Genomic DNA, 17,176 nt, shown 5'->3' with positions numbered 1-17,176 from the left:
ACAACATTTTAACATCTGGTCAGGTCTGAAAGAATTGCATAAAAATTAGTGACATCTCTGCCATAACTCCATCTGAGACGGTCACCATCCAAAGGATTGTGGATGATTAATTTCATGACACCATACAAATAAGCATGTCAGGAGTCCCTTTGACTACTGAAAAGAAAAAAAAGGCAATTTGAAGTCCCTTGTACAAACTAGGCTTGCATTAATTAAGATGCCCACCTTCCATTGTGTACTCAGAAAGAGTTTTCAGCACAGTCGAGAAACTTGTGAGTGATCAGCATAGGAGATTACTTCATCAAAATGTGGAAAAGATCATGTTCATCAAAATAATCTACAAATTCCATGAGGAAGACCTTTACTGGCAATTACATAAAAGTACAGAGACTTTTGAAATGGTGGATTCCAGGTGGGATGAAGTTATATTGTGCTGTACAGTTTATATCCTTCTGAGGAAACAGCAAATGAGTTTCAAAAGCAGGGAATCACGTCAAGGACTTTACCACAGTACCAGCACCTTCAATTAGGAGCTTGCCACTAGTCATAGGGGATGTAAAGACTCTGGAGAAGGCTGCAAGGCTATGGTTATTAAAGCACCAGCAGTCAGGAGACACCAGCCCCAAGCACTGCATCCAAACTCCAGTGGAGCATTTCAGCACAAGCATGTCATTTACCTGCGAATATGCATCACTTGGCCAGGAGTGCAGCATCTAGGACAGGCATGTCCAAACTGCGGCCCTCCAGCTGTTGTGAAACTACATATCCCAGCATGCTCTTACACAGTTTTGCTGTCAGAGAGTGCTAAAGCTGTGTCAGGGCATGCTGGGATGTGTAGTTTCTCAACAGCTGGAGGGCCGCAGTTTGGACATGCCTGATCTAGGAGGTGATTATAACCTTTATTCAGAGGCTTAAGGTATTAATGTGGAGTAATTACAGCTGCAGCTTGATGCTACTAACAGCTTGCAATTGATTTTAGAAAGAGTATGTGCTTGTATAAATCTTTAAATTTATGGGACAAGTTTATTTTTATTTTTTATCTATTTGCTATGCAGAAACTAGTAAGTGTATTTTATTTGAAGTCTTTATCTTTTATGAACCGGCCTGTACTGTGTAATTTTATGTGCTAAAAATTTGTACTTACCTAAAAATATAAAAGCTAACTATCAAAACACATGGCTTCTGAGTGCATTGTCTTTGCTGTGGTCATTTTTTTTTTTCGAGTGAGTAAAGTAGTCTCTCTCTAAGTGGCAGCTAGGAGTACAGGTGTACTGTTTTTTTTAGCATTTTAATTGATTGAATTGTTTTATAAATAGTGAACACCAGATCATGTTTTCTCTATTTGATACTGTGTAAGGATGATAGACACATTGATGAGGGTGAGGATGAGGATGGTAGTGGTGATGACATCTTGCCACTGCAGAGCTGTTAGTTTAGCTGCCTTTACTAGCTTGTTATGTGGGGTCCAAACAATCAAAGCACTTCCGTCACAAAAGTGGCAGGCCCTGTTACTGAAGTGCTTGGTTTGTTAAATTGTGCTTGTCCTTTTTAATATCGCAAATAAGGATGGGAGGGCCCTAGGGCAAATCTGTGTTTCACCACTTTTCATTTCAGCCACTGCTGTGTGGTAATGTTTCTTAGATGTGCTATAATCTGCTGTATGTTTGTGCCACTGCACTGTCGCTTAAGCCCAGTACTCACGGGCCGATCAAGGAGAGATGCATGCTGAGCGAACCGCTCAGCACACATCTCTCCTGCCGCTCAGCACAGCGCGATCTGTGCTGAGCGTGCGGGGGGAGACGGGGGGGCCGCTCACTTCACCCAGCGGGTGAAGTGAGCGACCCGCTAGATTGGCCTGCATGCAGGCCAATCTAGCAGCGGCGATAGCGATGTGCGGGGCCGCGCATCGCTATCGCCGAGGGGGCTACACACGGAGCGATCCTGCCGATATTCTAAGCAATCTAGTCAGATTGCTTAGAATATCGCTCCGTGAGTACCCCCCTTTAGTAACCAGCCAGCTCGCTTCAGTATTTGGCCTAAACTGGATAAAAACAATATTGTGAGCTGTGAGGTGCTCAAAATTGTCTAGAAATGAGTGGAAATAAATGTTAGTGAAGTTAACAATACTCTAGGAACAATAAATGGCCCAAATTATGTGATTTTAGCTTTTTCTTTGTCAATTTTAGCAAAAAATCCAAAACCAAAACCAGTCATGGCTGAAACCCAAAACCAGACAGCAAATCAGAAGTCAAACCAAAACTTATCATCAAAAATGTTCTGGCGCACATCTCTAGTTATGACAAATAGCTCTAAGAAGTAAATTATTGTGAAGGTGGGGGTGTTATATATTTTTCATGCTGCTGTATGCTACTTCTACATGTAGAGCATCAACAACATTGCATTAAAACTGTGACAGGTTTTTTGTACTTATTTGCTTTTTACCTACTACATTTCTATAGAATAAATATTCATGGCGGTATCCAATAAGGTCAGAAAATGTTGTGCCTGTGAAAAATGTTTTTTTTTTGCGATTTTTAAAACATTTTCACCAATTTCAATTTTTATTTTTATTACCGGTATTCTATTATTATGCACAAAACCCCCTGTTTTTCATGCAAAAATGCATAGTGCCTACGAAAAGCAGACCTATGTATTTTTTCAGCCGCAATTGCTGAAAAAAAGCCTGCAGAGGCAGGCAAAACCCAAGCCGCAATAAGCGACGATATCATGGGATAAGCACCGGCTATTGTGGCTAATTAGATAGCCCCCCAGTGAGGCCATTATCCATGGAAAATTGCTGCAGATAATTTGAAAACCCCCTTAATATTAAAAGAAAAACATTTTATTACAACTATAAAACATACATGAATAAATAACTGATATCTATAGTATGAGAATCAATAAATTCCATTAAACTATACCTGAACAGGTGACCCCTGCATCTTCATGATGTCCACAGTTGTGATTTTTCATTCCTGGGTGGGGACATTGCCATAAAAAATATTCGTCACCTCTACAGGCCACATCATCCATCATGATTGGTCCTTGGCCTTGGCCAAAAAATGCAGAGGAATGGGATGTGACTGCAGTGCCACAGCCTAGCTGCTGACATACAACCAGTGCATCCTTGAGATCCCAGCTATCATCACACACTGTCCCCCACTGTCCATCATAGAAGACTTCAACACGACCAGCACATCGTCTTCCTCCATTTACCAACCTCAAAGCCATCTCTGGTACATCAAAGAAAAAAAAAATAACAATTTTAATTCTAATATATTTTAAACAATATGTTTCATGTTTGCTAACTCATCTCCCAGCAAAGCAATATAAACAAACGTTGGTTCTACATTGAAGGATAAGAAGATAGACAAAGAAGTTCAACCCCAAAAATGGCACAATCAGCCGGTCCTAGTTGGTTGCAGGACTGTTAGTTCAAATTGGCTTGGGGCCGGCACTACATTTGAAATGCCACCAGCGCTACCGCTGACTCAGAACAATTTCTGAGCCAGAGCTGGCAACATCCTTATCCCAGGCTGCGGCTGACTCCGGGCAATGTCTATGCCCCAAGGACGTCTATAACATAGATGTACCACTGGGAGTGGATCCTGAAAGAGTTCAGCCAGTCCAGAGCCCCTTAAAGGCACCACCAGAGAAAAGTGCAGGTCTCAGGGAACAACTTAAAGCAGCAGCAGAATAATAACAGCAAAGGTACCCAACATTAATTATCACAGAATTTAGTGGAAGAGGAGGACTCCAAGACCTGTCCTGCACTTCTTTCTTTACATGTGTGGATATCAGGGCATTTGGTCAGTATCTCTTATATTAATCACATTGAAGTTCATGCTCCATACTGTATATATTGTTGATGTTTAGGATTGTTGATTTTTTTTATCATAAAGCTTTTATTGAAAACATAAGCATTTATAGATGTGCAATTGAGAAACTAAACAGTAAAACACGTATGCCAAGGGAAACTGTAATATTGGTAAGACATTTGAAAAATAAAGAAAAAATATCAGGTAAAATAAATTCTGAATATATGAAGTGTAAAATACAGAATGTGGGCTAATAGTATGCGCCCAACGGATAAACAGTGACGATCCTTCTACAAAAGTCATTACCAATTTACAGGAACTCTTGTATATAAGTAGAGAAAAAATGCCCATAAGGCAGTAGGAAAGAGGACAAGAAGAAAGTAGAACATAAGCAAGAAGAGTAACGTAGAGGAAAGAGGACTAGAAGGGGGCAGGTAAAAGTGAACAATGAAGTGTGAAAACCCCCGACAGGTCAGGGTAAAAATATGAGTGAGGAAAAGTAAAAAAGGTAGGAAAGGGTGGGAAGGGACAAAACACTAAGGCCTGAAAGGGGAGTATTGTGAAGCCTATACCAAGGGAGCCAAATGGAGTGAAATTTGAGTACTGTATCATTTTGTAGGCTTGTGACATATTCCATCTTTGATATGAACCAAATTCTGTTCAGTAGTTTCTGTTTGTTAGGGGCAGTAGTAGCTTTCCAATTACACGCCATTTGGTATTTTGTTGCACACAAAATATGGAGAATCAATTTATTCGATTCCTTGGAGATGTTTTAAAATGGCGCACAAAGGAGTAAGTGTACAGGAGTAGGGGGTGTTATGAGCTCAGCAAAATTAGTAACAAGGGAGCTAACCATACCCCAATAATGAGTAATCACTGGACAAGACCACCAAATGTGGTAAAATGACCCCGCTGCCCATAATTTCTCCAACATAAATCAGAGGTGCCTGGATAAATGCATTGTAATTTCTCAGGCACTAAGTACCAATGAGTATAGACCTTATATGCGTTTTCATGTATGGCCACATTGATAGAACATTTGGATATCGCTGTGCGAATAGAATCCCAATCTTCATCATCCATATGTAGCCATAAATCTGCCTCCCAGACCTGTTCATGAGGTTCAATAGGGGGAGGAGCCAGTGACAAGATAGAGTTGTATAAAATTGAGATAGCGCCTTGATCGGTTGGCCTGTACATGTACAATCTTTTTACAGGGGTTGTGATTAGTAGTGGATGAGATAAGTGGAGGTATAGTATAAAAAGACAGATTTGTAGATATTGAAAATATAAGGAGTTAGGAATTTCAAATTTTTCTTGTAGGTCAGCAACTGATTTTAGGGCATGTGAACCTGTAATGTGGTGAACGCTCATGATTCCCGCAGGGGACCAAGGGAGAGCCATCAAGGGAGAGAGACTTGGTGGAAATCTGGGTTAGACCAAAAAGGGATAAGGGGTGGAGAGGTGGTAATCTTCAACTTCTTATTGAGGGATACCCAATTGTGCAGGGTTAACTCCATGGTAGGAGAGGAAGAAACAACCCGAGAGTAATGTTTGCGGTGCAACCATGGTAATTAGGAAATCGAAGGAACATCAGGTAAGTCACTTTCCAGGTCAACCCACCTTTTAGTGAGTCAAGGAGAGTGCCATGCAATCATCTTAGACGGGTCACATTGTAGTAGCGTAGGAGGATGGGTAAGCCAAGACCTCCATTTTGCATTTTTATTTAACTACTTTGCAGTAAAGTTATATTTCAATACAGTTTTAATTTTTAACACCTTTCCATTAGATATTTAATTCAAATACTGTCATACCACATTATAAACCACCACAGCATTGCTATTGCAGGACTCCTTCCATTCTATTTAAATCATTACGGTTATACTGCATTTCACACTACATTACTAGGCTGAGCACTGCACAGTTCCTATATACAGTATTACTAGAATAGTGCTAAACATGCCCGATAGTGAGTGGAGGTGAATGATAAATTTGACTGATGCAGGGAAGATGAATACTCTTTTGGGGCTGGTGGGCTCACAAAAATAGTGTGGTGGCCATTTTCACAGCAATTTGTGCATGCACAGTAGGGATGTCCCTTGGACTGATGTGCGGGTGCCATGTTTCCAGAGATATGTGCATGAGCAGTCTACTCTGGCACAAACACACAGATATAGTATCTGCACACTCAATGTTATGCTAATATATTGTGGGTATATGTTTTTCGTCACCATACACCCATTTGGCAACAAACCCCTTCTTCCTAATAACAAAAAGTATATTCTATATAGGAGGGGGTGCAGTCAACTACAGTGATTGTAAGCTAAAGTTGGGGTGGGGAAACAAACAAGGAGAAGTCTGTACTGTTGACGCACTAGAGACAGAGATGAATATATACTAAAAACTAACCTTTATTAGATATGTATTAAAATGAGATATACATTTATGTTTTATCCCAAACTCGCAGTGAAACATAAGGTTTAAAATCACAAAACAAACATATAAGTGAATAAAGAAAATAAAGAAATGTGAATGAAAGATTAAAAGGCGTGTCCACGTGTGATTCTTTATTATGCCACCATCGTAGAATATTCTACGATGGTGGCATAATAAAGAATCACACGTGGACACGCCTTTTAATCTTTCATTCACATTTCTTTATTTTGTTTATTCACTTATATGTTTGTTTTGTGATTTTAAACCTTATGTTTCACTGCGAGTTTGGGATAAAACATAAATGTATATCTCATTTTAATACATATCTAATAAAGGTTACTTTTTAGTATATATTCATCTCTGTCTCTAGTGCGTCAACAGTACAGACTTCTCCTTGTTTGTTTCCCCACCCCAACTTTTACTCTGGCACAAAGCCAGAGTTTACAGCACTGCAGCCCTTGCCAGAGAGGGGGGAACCTGAAAGGTGACTTCACATAAGCCCTCTCCTCTCCTAAGCCACCCCTGATGAAGCAAATATTTTCAAATCATAAATACACTGCTCCCTCCCTCCCTGTAGTGTCAATAGGGTAGACTAGCATTACATGCTCATTATACTGCACTTTTCTATGCACCCTTGAGGCCATTTCCCAGACACTGCCCAGGAACATCCAGCTCTTTGCTTTGCCATCTCTGATACCAGCTCCTCTGCATGTAACAGTACCTTTGTGCATACATTCACTGTAACACATGCCTGGTAGAGGTTTTCAGAATTTTTTGACCATGAGCAGTAGCAAATAATCACTTAAGCACTCCAGCTTCAGCACTGTGTTCATCTCTGAAACAGACCCTTAGTCTCCCAAACACAACCACTGCAACTACTGTTAAGGGCCCTACACACTTTATAATTACACTGATCTTGTTCATTAATGAATGCGATATTGTTTATATCGCTCAGTGTGTATGCACCAACGATGAACTATGCGCGGCCCCGCGCTCATTCATCATTGGTGACAGCTCATTTATACATGCAAGCAAATATGGACAATCTCGTCCATATTAGCATGCAGGACTATGGGTCTGTCTGACATCAGGGAGTGAAGGAACTTCACTCCCCCCTGACACCCCCATTGCCAGGTTGCCCATCAGTCATATCAGTTGTCGGGCACCTCGGACAATGTGTAGGGCCCTTTAAATCTTCAGGGTTAGCTCCATAATAGTGTTAAGAGTCTAGACACATTATTCAAAAAAATTCAATAATGTTCTAGAATACCCAATTTATTCAAATTATTTCTAGACTAAAATAAATATACAGTATCAGAAGTATGTGCAATGAATGATATTTTGGATTAAAGACTTATGCACTATTACATTAGATGGATCAAATTAAAATGGAGTAGAAATTCTAGAAAGTCTTCTTGTAGAAGGACTGAGAGAAGTAGATACAGTCCATCCAATGCTTCATGTAAGTAGTCAATAATAGGACAAATAGAGCAACATTCAGGTTACCCCATCTATGACATCAATAGACCATACTCAAATTTTCTGCTAAGATTCCCCTTCATGAGAAAAAAAATTTTTGTCTGATGGAAAATAAGAGCGCAGCAATCAATATCTTGTATACTAAAAACCTGGAAGAATTGAAAACAGTATGTAACAGATCCCATCTATGTGGCGGAGGGGGCCATAGCCAAGCAGTAATCAGATTTTTTTATTAACACAACACCCTTTTTCATGCATTTTTTATCAACTTCCCAAAATTCACACATCACTGATAACATATCCCAGGAGACCTATTATTTCAAGTATTGGGTACCTCACTTCTAATTATCTTCTAATTACCTAATTTCTCATTTATATTATTTTTCACAGCCACATCACTTATCTGAAGTCTTATATCAGAGAGACAACACATTTAAAAAAAACAAACCCTAAATTTCACACCATGGAGATTTCTCACCATGATTTTTTAGGCCTTATATGAATCTTAACAAATTCAGGATATGAGGGTGTCAAACGGGTAACATGGCTTTGTATTAGAAGCAATTATGATTATTTTTACACACAAGTATTTTCAGTCTGATTCCACTTTTAATTTACAAGCAATTGGAATGGCAATGGGTACCAGGATTGTGCATAGTACGTATATAGAAAACCTGGTCATCTATGGTCTGTTTATAGACAAAATGCTTATTTCTTACTTTTAGTACTTTATTTCATCTGCTGTTGTAAAATGTAAAATGTAAGTTGTCATTTAAAAAAAATCAGATCACATGTATTAATAATTGTAGAACTGATGCAATTATTACACTCTGTTTTGTTGTGGATATTTTACTTTTTAATGAAAATATCCCTGCTGATGTATGTATGGAAGCACACAGGGACAGTTTCAGCAATAATCTCTCACTGTAAGGTTGCTTCACAGGCATATTGCATGCACACAGAGTCAGTTTCCGGAATCACCGCCCGCAGATAGAGGCTGCAGGAGGTGGATCAAAAGATCTCGTTTCTGCTACTATGCCTCCATAGGCTTAAAGCACTTTATACCATCTAAAGATGGTGTAAACTAACATGGCCAAACTCTAAAAATCTTAGATTTATGGGGTTTAGTACACAGAGGTCAGATCAGGGTCCCCACTGATAATAATGGGGGCTGCAATATGCAATTAGCAACCTGCAGGAGATTTCATCATGCTATCAGTACATAACCACAAACCATATAAATATGCAAAAACATCACTTCTTTATACTTTTATGGACAAAAAGCTTGATAAATGGACCCTATAAGACAAATTGTCATCTTAGGCAAAATGTAATTGTTACATCCTGAAATCTATTTATTCAAAAAGATCAAACTTTATATTACTTTCATGTTTTATGAACCTTAATCCTGAGTTGAGTGCTACATTTATGCTAACAGAATAATATTTTTGACTATACACTGATATCTAAATGTTGTGTTTTATTGTTCTTTTCAAATGCTATCAACTTGTGTAATACAGTAACAAAAAAATCATGTAGTCCTTACCCCATTGTGATTACAGAAAATTTGCATTTGCTTGGAGTTTTAATTTTGATAGATAGTGTGATGATCTGGGGTCATTATCTCAGTTAAGGTGTTTTAGGTGCAGAGTGTAAATGCTTAATTAGGATCCATACACAGATTTCAAGTAAAAAAAATGAAATAAGTGCTTTACTAGTAGCATAAATCAAACAAAAACAACAAACAGCCTCACGTATACCCCTTTCAGACCGCCGTCTTTGAACACGGGATATTGTACAAAAGCATGCATAACCCATGTTGCTGTGTGGTCTGAAAAGGCCCAGTTGGAATAATCCGGGTATTCAACACGGTATTCCAACTCTAGCAATGAGCGGGGTTGAACATGTGTTCACCAAATGGTGAAAAAAATATAAATATTTCATTAAAAATTACTAAGCAAAACATTATTGATTCTATCTTTATTTTACCATAGCACATTAGGCATGTTATATACAGTAACTTATATGTTCCCACAAATAAGAGACGAGCTGCAACTGCTTAATTAGGATCCAGAAATAGATTTCAGGTAAATAAATGAAATTAGTGCTTTACTTGCAGCATTAAATAAATAAAAACAGTGCTTTACTGGCAGCAAAAATGAAACAAAAACAACAAACAGCCTAGCCCCCATTCAGTGCACTAACTCACTTATTTGCTCCCTCATTATACTTGTCCAGCTAATCTGCAATAAAAGTTTCTCACAAGTCACAGCCTTGCTTGACATGGCAGACACAAATAGTCACAAACAGTCACATACGCCTTTCACAGTAGCACCTCTGAACGTGGGTTTGTTTTTGGCATATGAAAGCGCATAACCGTGATCATGTGCGGTGTTAAAGGGTGCTGGGATTGAAATACCGGGTTGAGTGACCCAGTATTTCAACCCTGCTCTTGAGAAGGGTTGAACTCATGTTCAACCCAGCTCACTGTGCAGTGAGGACAGGAGTCGGGTCGATGACACCCAGCTCCCGTTCACTCTCTATGTATGGGCGGTGCTTGAAGATCATGTGATCTCCAAACCCCACCCCCGCTATGTCACCGCTGATGAAAACAACCCAGAAATATGCCGGGCTGCTGACTGCAGTGTAAAAGGCACCTGAGGTGGGTCACACCCTGGTAGCTCCCATGTCAGGTTCCCGGAAGCGGGTATTAGTGTTTTGACTCTCCCTGCCTTCTGCAGGTATGAACTACGGCTTCCGAGGCTACTCACATTCAAGGCTCACTGTCCTGGCTTCTTCTCAGGAACATAACCTCAGTCACTGAGTTTGGTGTTATTCCCTGTCTCCTACTGGTTTAGATACATGCCTCCTGACCACCAATGGCTTCCTAGCACACTGAGCTCTGACTAGCTTCCTCATCCCCACTTGGGCTGAATACACAGGCCGTAGCCTGTCCTGACTGCAACAGTCTTCCACACTGACTCTCCGCTGCTGCCCTTAGGTGTCCTCACATCTGCCTTTTCTTCCCTGTGTGGATAAGGTCCTCCTGCCTAACACAGATTCAATGTGTCACTAATTAATTTACCTTCATTCTGCCAAAAATAATAAATATGTAGATAGATAGATAGATATGTAGATAGATAGATAGATAAATAGACAGACTATTCTCAGCATTAACAGATCCATTGCCAGCTGAAACTAATAGTAATTAGTACAACAACAATTACAGATGAATTTTGATTGGGAATCTTAGTAACAATTTTTTATAAGAGGTCGTATTTCTGCCTTGCGTATATTAAATATTTCCTTTTAAGCACCATATAAAAACAGAATGGCCTGGGAAACATTTAGAATTATTGATCCCATTGCCACAGCTTCTCACTTATCTGACAGTTTAAATGTGATTACTACAAAAAAAATGTTTAATACATTTTAAAGTGTGGTTTATCTTGCCAGTAGGAGTTGGCCATGTTGTGAAATCAAAATAGAAAATAGGAAAATGGTTGTTATTTTTGTTGGATTTAAAAATAACAGTACACATTAGTATCAAGATTTCATCTGAATTTGTGCAATTACCAACATTTTCCATTGTCCTAAGGTATGAAAATGCAAAAAAAAGGCTCTGAATGAATGAATTTTAAGTTACGATTTGCTATAATAGTGCTAGAAGTGAAGCATTTACTGGTAAATTATAAATAAAGAATCATTTTAAGAAAGATTAATCTTTACGAAAATACTTCTGTATCAATAAATAAAGCCATACATCCAGGAATTTTTTAATAAGAGTATAAAACACTTACGTGTGGTAGTCTGTGCAGCTATAGAACCAAATGGTGAAAAACATATAAATATTTCATGAAAAAATATTAAGCAAAACATTATTGACTCTATCTTAATTTTACCATAGCAGAATAGGCATGTTATATAACCTTTACATTCCCAAAAATAAAAGATGAACTGTAAGTGCTTAATAAGGATTTCAGATAAATAAATGAAAGTATTGCTTTACTTGCAGTATTAAATAAATAAAAAAACAGTGCTTTACTGGCAGTATAAATAAAACAAAAACAACAAAACAGCCTAGCCCCCATTCACTTCAGTAACTCACTTATTTGCTCCCTCATTATACTTGGCCAGCTAATCTGCAAACAAAGCCTCTCACAAATGGGGTATATCCAATTAAAGTTGGTTCCATTCCGTCATGCATTTGTCGGAATTTATCCGACAAGGGCTATTCAATGAACAGATAAATTCAACTGTCGGATTTGAGCAAAATCCGACTGTTGGATTTGGCCGTTCCCGTTGTCCCCTCCATGCTGCTACTGACAGCACTAACAACACTTAGCTGCTGTACCATCCTTCTACCAGCTCGTCCTCATCATCGCTGCCGGGAGAGAGGAGCCAGGCCAGGGGGACGCCCATTGGAGGTAGTGCACTGAGCGAAATCCGACTGTTGGATTTGGCCATTCCCGGTGTCCCCTCTGTGCTGCTGCTGACAGTATTGACAGCACTCAGCTGCTGTCCCGTCCTTTTCCCAGCTTGTCCGCACTGCTGATTACAGCACTGACAGCACTCAGCTGCTGTCCTGATTTCCTCACAGCTCATCCTCATCATTGCTACCGGGTGAGAGGAGCATGGGTAGAGGGACGCCCATTGGAGGTTGTGCACTGCTGTCCGCCACTTACTCCCCCGTCAGATGTCCTCAATCTGACTTTTATTAAAGTTGGATTGAGATTGTCAGAAAGGGGGACAAAATCTGTTGGCTTTGCCCCATTTTCTGACAGAAGCACGCGGATCGGCGGCTATTCCGCTGATCCACATACTTTCCGACAGATCGAATTTGCCAAATTCTTTGAAAACTGAGGGGAGAATTGAATAGGTCGGAACCCTTTCTGACCTGAAAAAGTCGAAATCTGCCATCTTTCCGACAAGATGGCAGGTTTCGACTCCAATTGAATATACCCCAAGGTCTCAAAGTCTTGCCTGCTTTTTGCAGGTGTATCACTGGCAACAGCCTGGCTTGACATGGCAAACACAAATAGTCACATGAACTCTCAGTTTTTTTTATTCTCTCTGCCTTATCAAGGTATGAACTCCAGCTTCCTAGTTTACTAACATTCAATGAAAGATAGATAGATAGAATATTCTCAGTATTAACAGATCCATTGCCAGTTGAAACTAATAGTAATTATTACAACAACCATTTCAGATCAATTTTGAATGGGAATTTTAGTTATGTTTTATATAAGAGGCCAGATCTACTTTGTGTATATTAGGAATTTCCTTTTAATAACATATAGAAAATTATTTTCATGGGAAACATTTAGAATTCTTGATCCCATTGTCACATCTTCCCATTTAACTAACAGTTTAAACTAGATTTCTAGAAAAAAAAATGTAAATACATTTTAAAGTGTGGTATATTTTGCCAGTAAGAGTTGGCCATGCTGTGAAGTCAGAATAGAAAATATAAAAATGGTTGTTTTCTTTGTTGGATTTAAAAATAATAGTACACATTAGCATAAATTTTAATCTGAATTTGTGGAATTACCAACATTTTGCATTCTCCTAATGTATGAAAAAATGCAAATAAATGCTCGGAATGAATACATTTTAAGGTAAGATTTGCAATAATAGTGCTAGAAGTGAAGCATTTACTGGTAAATTATAAATAATCATTTTAAGAAAAGTGAATGTTTCCGGAAGCACTTCTGTATTAATAAATTAAGACATACCTCCAGATATGTTTAATAAGAGTATAATTTACTTACGTGTGGTTCTTTATGCATTTGTATAACAGGCTCCATCCAGTATGGTTTCGCATGGCAAACACAAATAGTCACATGTACTCTTAGTTTTTTTATTCTCTCTGCCTTCTCAAGGTATGAACTCCAGCTTCCTAGTTTACTAACATTCAAGGATCACTGGCCTGGCTTCTTCTCAGGAACATAACCTCAGTCACTCAGTTTGGTGGTCTTCCCTGTCTCCAACAGGTTTATACACATGCCTCCTGACCCCCAATGGCTTTCTAGCATACTGGGCTCTGACTAGCTTCCCCATCCCGACTTGGGCTGGATACACAGGCCACAGCCTGTCTTGGCTGCAACAGTCTACCAGACTGACTCTCCTCTGCAGCCCTTAGTTGTGCTTACATCTGTCTTTTCTTCCCTGCGTGGATAGAGCCCTCCTACCTAACACAGATTCTATGTGTCACTACTTAATTTACATTTATACTGCCATGAAAGATAGATAGATAGATAGATAGATAGATAGATAGATAGATAGATAGATAGATAGACAGATAGAATAATCTCAGTATTAACAGATCCATTGCCAGTTGAAACTAATAGTAATTAGTACAACAACCATTTCAGATAAATTTTGAATGGGAATTTTAGTTATGTGTTTATATAAGCGGCCGGATCTACTTTGTGTATATTACGGATTTCTTTTTAATCACCATATAGAAAATGATTGGCATGGGAAACATTTTGAATTCTTGATTCCATTGCCACATCTTCCCATTAAACTGACAGTTTAAACTAGATTTCTAGAAAAAAATGTAAATACATTTTAAAGTGTGGTATATTTTGACAGTAGGAGTTGGCCATGCTGTAAAGTCAGAATAGAAAATAGGAAAAAGGTTGCTATCTTTGTTGGATTTAAAAATAACAGTACACATTAGTATCAAGATTTCATCTGCATTTGTGGAATTACCAACATTTTCCATTGTCCTAAGGTATGAAAAAATTAAAATAAATGCTCTGAATGAATTAATTTTAAGGTAAGATTTGCTATAATAGTGCTAGAAGTGAAGCATTTACTGGTAAATTATAAAGAATAATTTTAAGAAACATGAATGTTTACGAAAATACTTCTGTATCAATAAATAAAGCCATACATCCAGGAATTTTTAATAAGGGTATAATACACTTACGTGTGGTACTCTGTGCATCTATAGAACCAAATGGTGAAAAACATATAAATATTTCATTAAAAAATATTAAGCAAAACATTATTGACTCTATCTTAATTTTACCATAGCAGAATAGGCATGTTATATAACCTATACATTCCCAAAAATAAGAGATAAACTGCAAATGCTTAATAAGGATTTCAGATAAATAAATGAAAGTAGTGCTTTACTTGCAGTATTAAATAAATAAAATCAGTGCTTTACTGGCAGCATAAATGAAACAAAAACAACAAACAGCCTAGCCCCTATTCACTGCACTAACTCACTTATTTGCTCCCTTATTAAACTTGGCCAGCTAATCTGCAAACAAAGTCTCTCACAAAAGGGTATATTCAATTAAAGTTGGAGCCATTCCAATATGCATTTGTTGGAGTGGATCCGACAAGGGCTATTCAATGAACAGACAAATCCAACTGTCGGATTTGAGCCAAATCCGACTGTCGGATTTGAGCCAAATCCGACTGTCGGATTTGGTCGTTCCTGGTTTCCCGTCCGTGCTGCTACTGACAGCACTCAGCTGCTGTCCAGTTCATCTCCCAGCTCGTCCACACTGCTGATGACAGCACTGAGAGCACTCAGCTGCTCACCTGTCCTCCTCCCAGCTCATCCTCATCATCACTTCCAGGAGAGAGGAGACTGGCCAGGGGATGCCCACTGGAGGTAGTGCACTGCAGCCCACTACCCCACTCCCCCATCAGATGTCCTCAATCTGACTTTTATTAAAGTTGGATTGAGATTTTCAGAAAGGGGGCCAAAATCTGTCAGATTTGGACCATTTTCTGACAGAAGCACGCGGATCGGCGGCTATTCCGTTGATCCACATACGTTCCGAAAAGTCCAATTTGCTGACTTCTCGAAAAACTGAGGGGAGAATTAAATACGTCGGAAACCCTTCTGACCTGAAAAAGTTGAAACCTGCTATCTTTCAGACAAGACGACAGGTTTTGACTCCAATTGAATATAAGTCTCAAAGTCTTGCCTGCTTTTGGCAGGTGTATCACTGGCAACAGCCTGGCTTGACATGGCAAACACAAATAGTCACATGTACTCTTAGTTTTTTTTTATTCTCTCTGCCTTCTCAAGGTATGAACTTCAGCTTCCTAGTTTACTAACATTCAAGGCTCACTGGCCTGGCTTCTGCTCAGGAACATAACCTCAATCACTCAGTTTGGTAGTCTTCCCTGTCTCCAACAGGTTTAGACACATGCCTTCTGACCCCCAATAGCTTTCTAGCACACTGAGCTTTGACTGGCTTCCCTATCCCGACTTGGGCTGGATACACAGGCCACAGCCTGTCCTGACTGCAACAGTTTTCAAGACTGACTCTCCTCTGCAGCCCTTAGTTGTGCTTACATATGCTTTTTCTTCCCTTTGTGGACAGAGCCCTCCTACCTAACACAGATTCTATGTGTCACTACTTAATTTACATTTATACTGCCATGAAAGATCCAGTAGATAGATACTGTAGATAGATAGATAATACTCCGTATTATCAGATCCATTGGCAGTTGAAACTAATAGTAATTAGTACAACAACCATTTCAGATAGATTTTGAATGGGAATTTTAGTTATGTTTTCTATAAGAGGTCAGATCTACGGTGTGTATATTAAGGATTTCCTTTTAATCAACATATAGAAAATGATTGGCATAGGAAAAATTTAGAAATCTTGTCCCATTACCACATCTTTCCATTTAACTGACAGTTTAAACTAGATTTCTAGAAAAAAATGTAAATACATTTTAAAGTGTGGTATATTTTGCCAGTAGGAGTTACATGCTGTGAAGTCAGAATAGAAAATATAAAAATGGTTGTTATCTTTGTTGGATTTAAAAATAATAGTACACATTAGCATAAGTTTTAATCTGAATTTGTGGAATTACCGACATTTTGCATTCTCTTAATGTATGTAAAAATGCAAATAAATGCTCTGAATAAAGACATTTTAAGGTAAGATTTGCAATAATAGTGCTAGAAGTGAAGCATTTACTGGTAAATTATAAATAAAGAATCATTTTAAGAAAAGTTAACGTTTACAGAAGCACTTCTGTATTAATAAATATAGACATACCTCCAGGTATTATAAATAGGAGTATAATGTACTTACGTGTGGTTCTCTATGCAGGTGTATCACAGGCTCCTTCCAGCCTTGTTTTGCACGACAACCACAAATAGTCACATACCCTCTTAGTTTATTTTTCTCAATGCCTTCTGCAGGTATGAACTCCGGCTTCCTAGCCTACTCACATCAAGGCTCACTGGCCTGACTTCTTCTCAGGAACATAACCTCAGTCACTGACTTTGGTGTTATTCCCTGTCTCCTACTGGTTTAGATACATGCCTCCTGACCACCAATGGCTTCCTAGCACACTGAGCTCTGACTAGCTTCCTCATCCCCACTTGGGCTGGATACACAGGCCGCAGCCTGTCCTAACTGCAATAGTCTTCCAGACTGAGTCTCCACTTA

At 38.8% G+C, this 17,176-nt stretch overlaps 1 protein-coding gene across 14 annotated transcripts in view; it reads right to left on the bottom strand.

The window, feature by feature from the left end:
• The window catches only part of LOC135056544 (deleted in malignant brain tumors 1 protein-like), a 244,276-nt gene that overhangs the window by 48,675 nt on the left and 178,425 nt on the right, over window positions 1–17,176 (bottom strand). For 13 of the 14 annotated variants that reach the window (XM_063961862.1, XM_063961863.1, XM_063961867.1 and 10 more), the window contains 3 exons: window positions 14,671–14,688; window positions 11,534–11,551; window positions 2,922–3,233 (listed from right to left, as the gene is read on the bottom strand). In XM_063961862.1, the coding sequence (XP_063817932.1) occupies window positions 2,922–3,233; window positions 11,534–11,551; window positions 14,671–14,688 (348 nt within the window). The remainder of the gene's footprint in view (window positions 1–2,921; window positions 3,234–11,533; window positions 11,552–14,670; window positions 14,689–17,176) is intronic. The other variant, XM_063961873.1, reaches the window with a different exon arrangement.

The sequence above is a fragment of the Pseudophryne corroboree genome, chromosome 3, assembly GCF_028390025.1.
Source record: "Pseudophryne corroboree isolate aPseCor3 chromosome 3, aPseCor3.hap2, whole genome shotgun sequence".
NCBI lineage: Eukaryota > Metazoa > Chordata > Amphibia > Anura > Myobatrachidae > Pseudophryne > Pseudophryne corroboree.
This window is presented reverse-complemented; position numbering and strand designations above follow the sequence as displayed.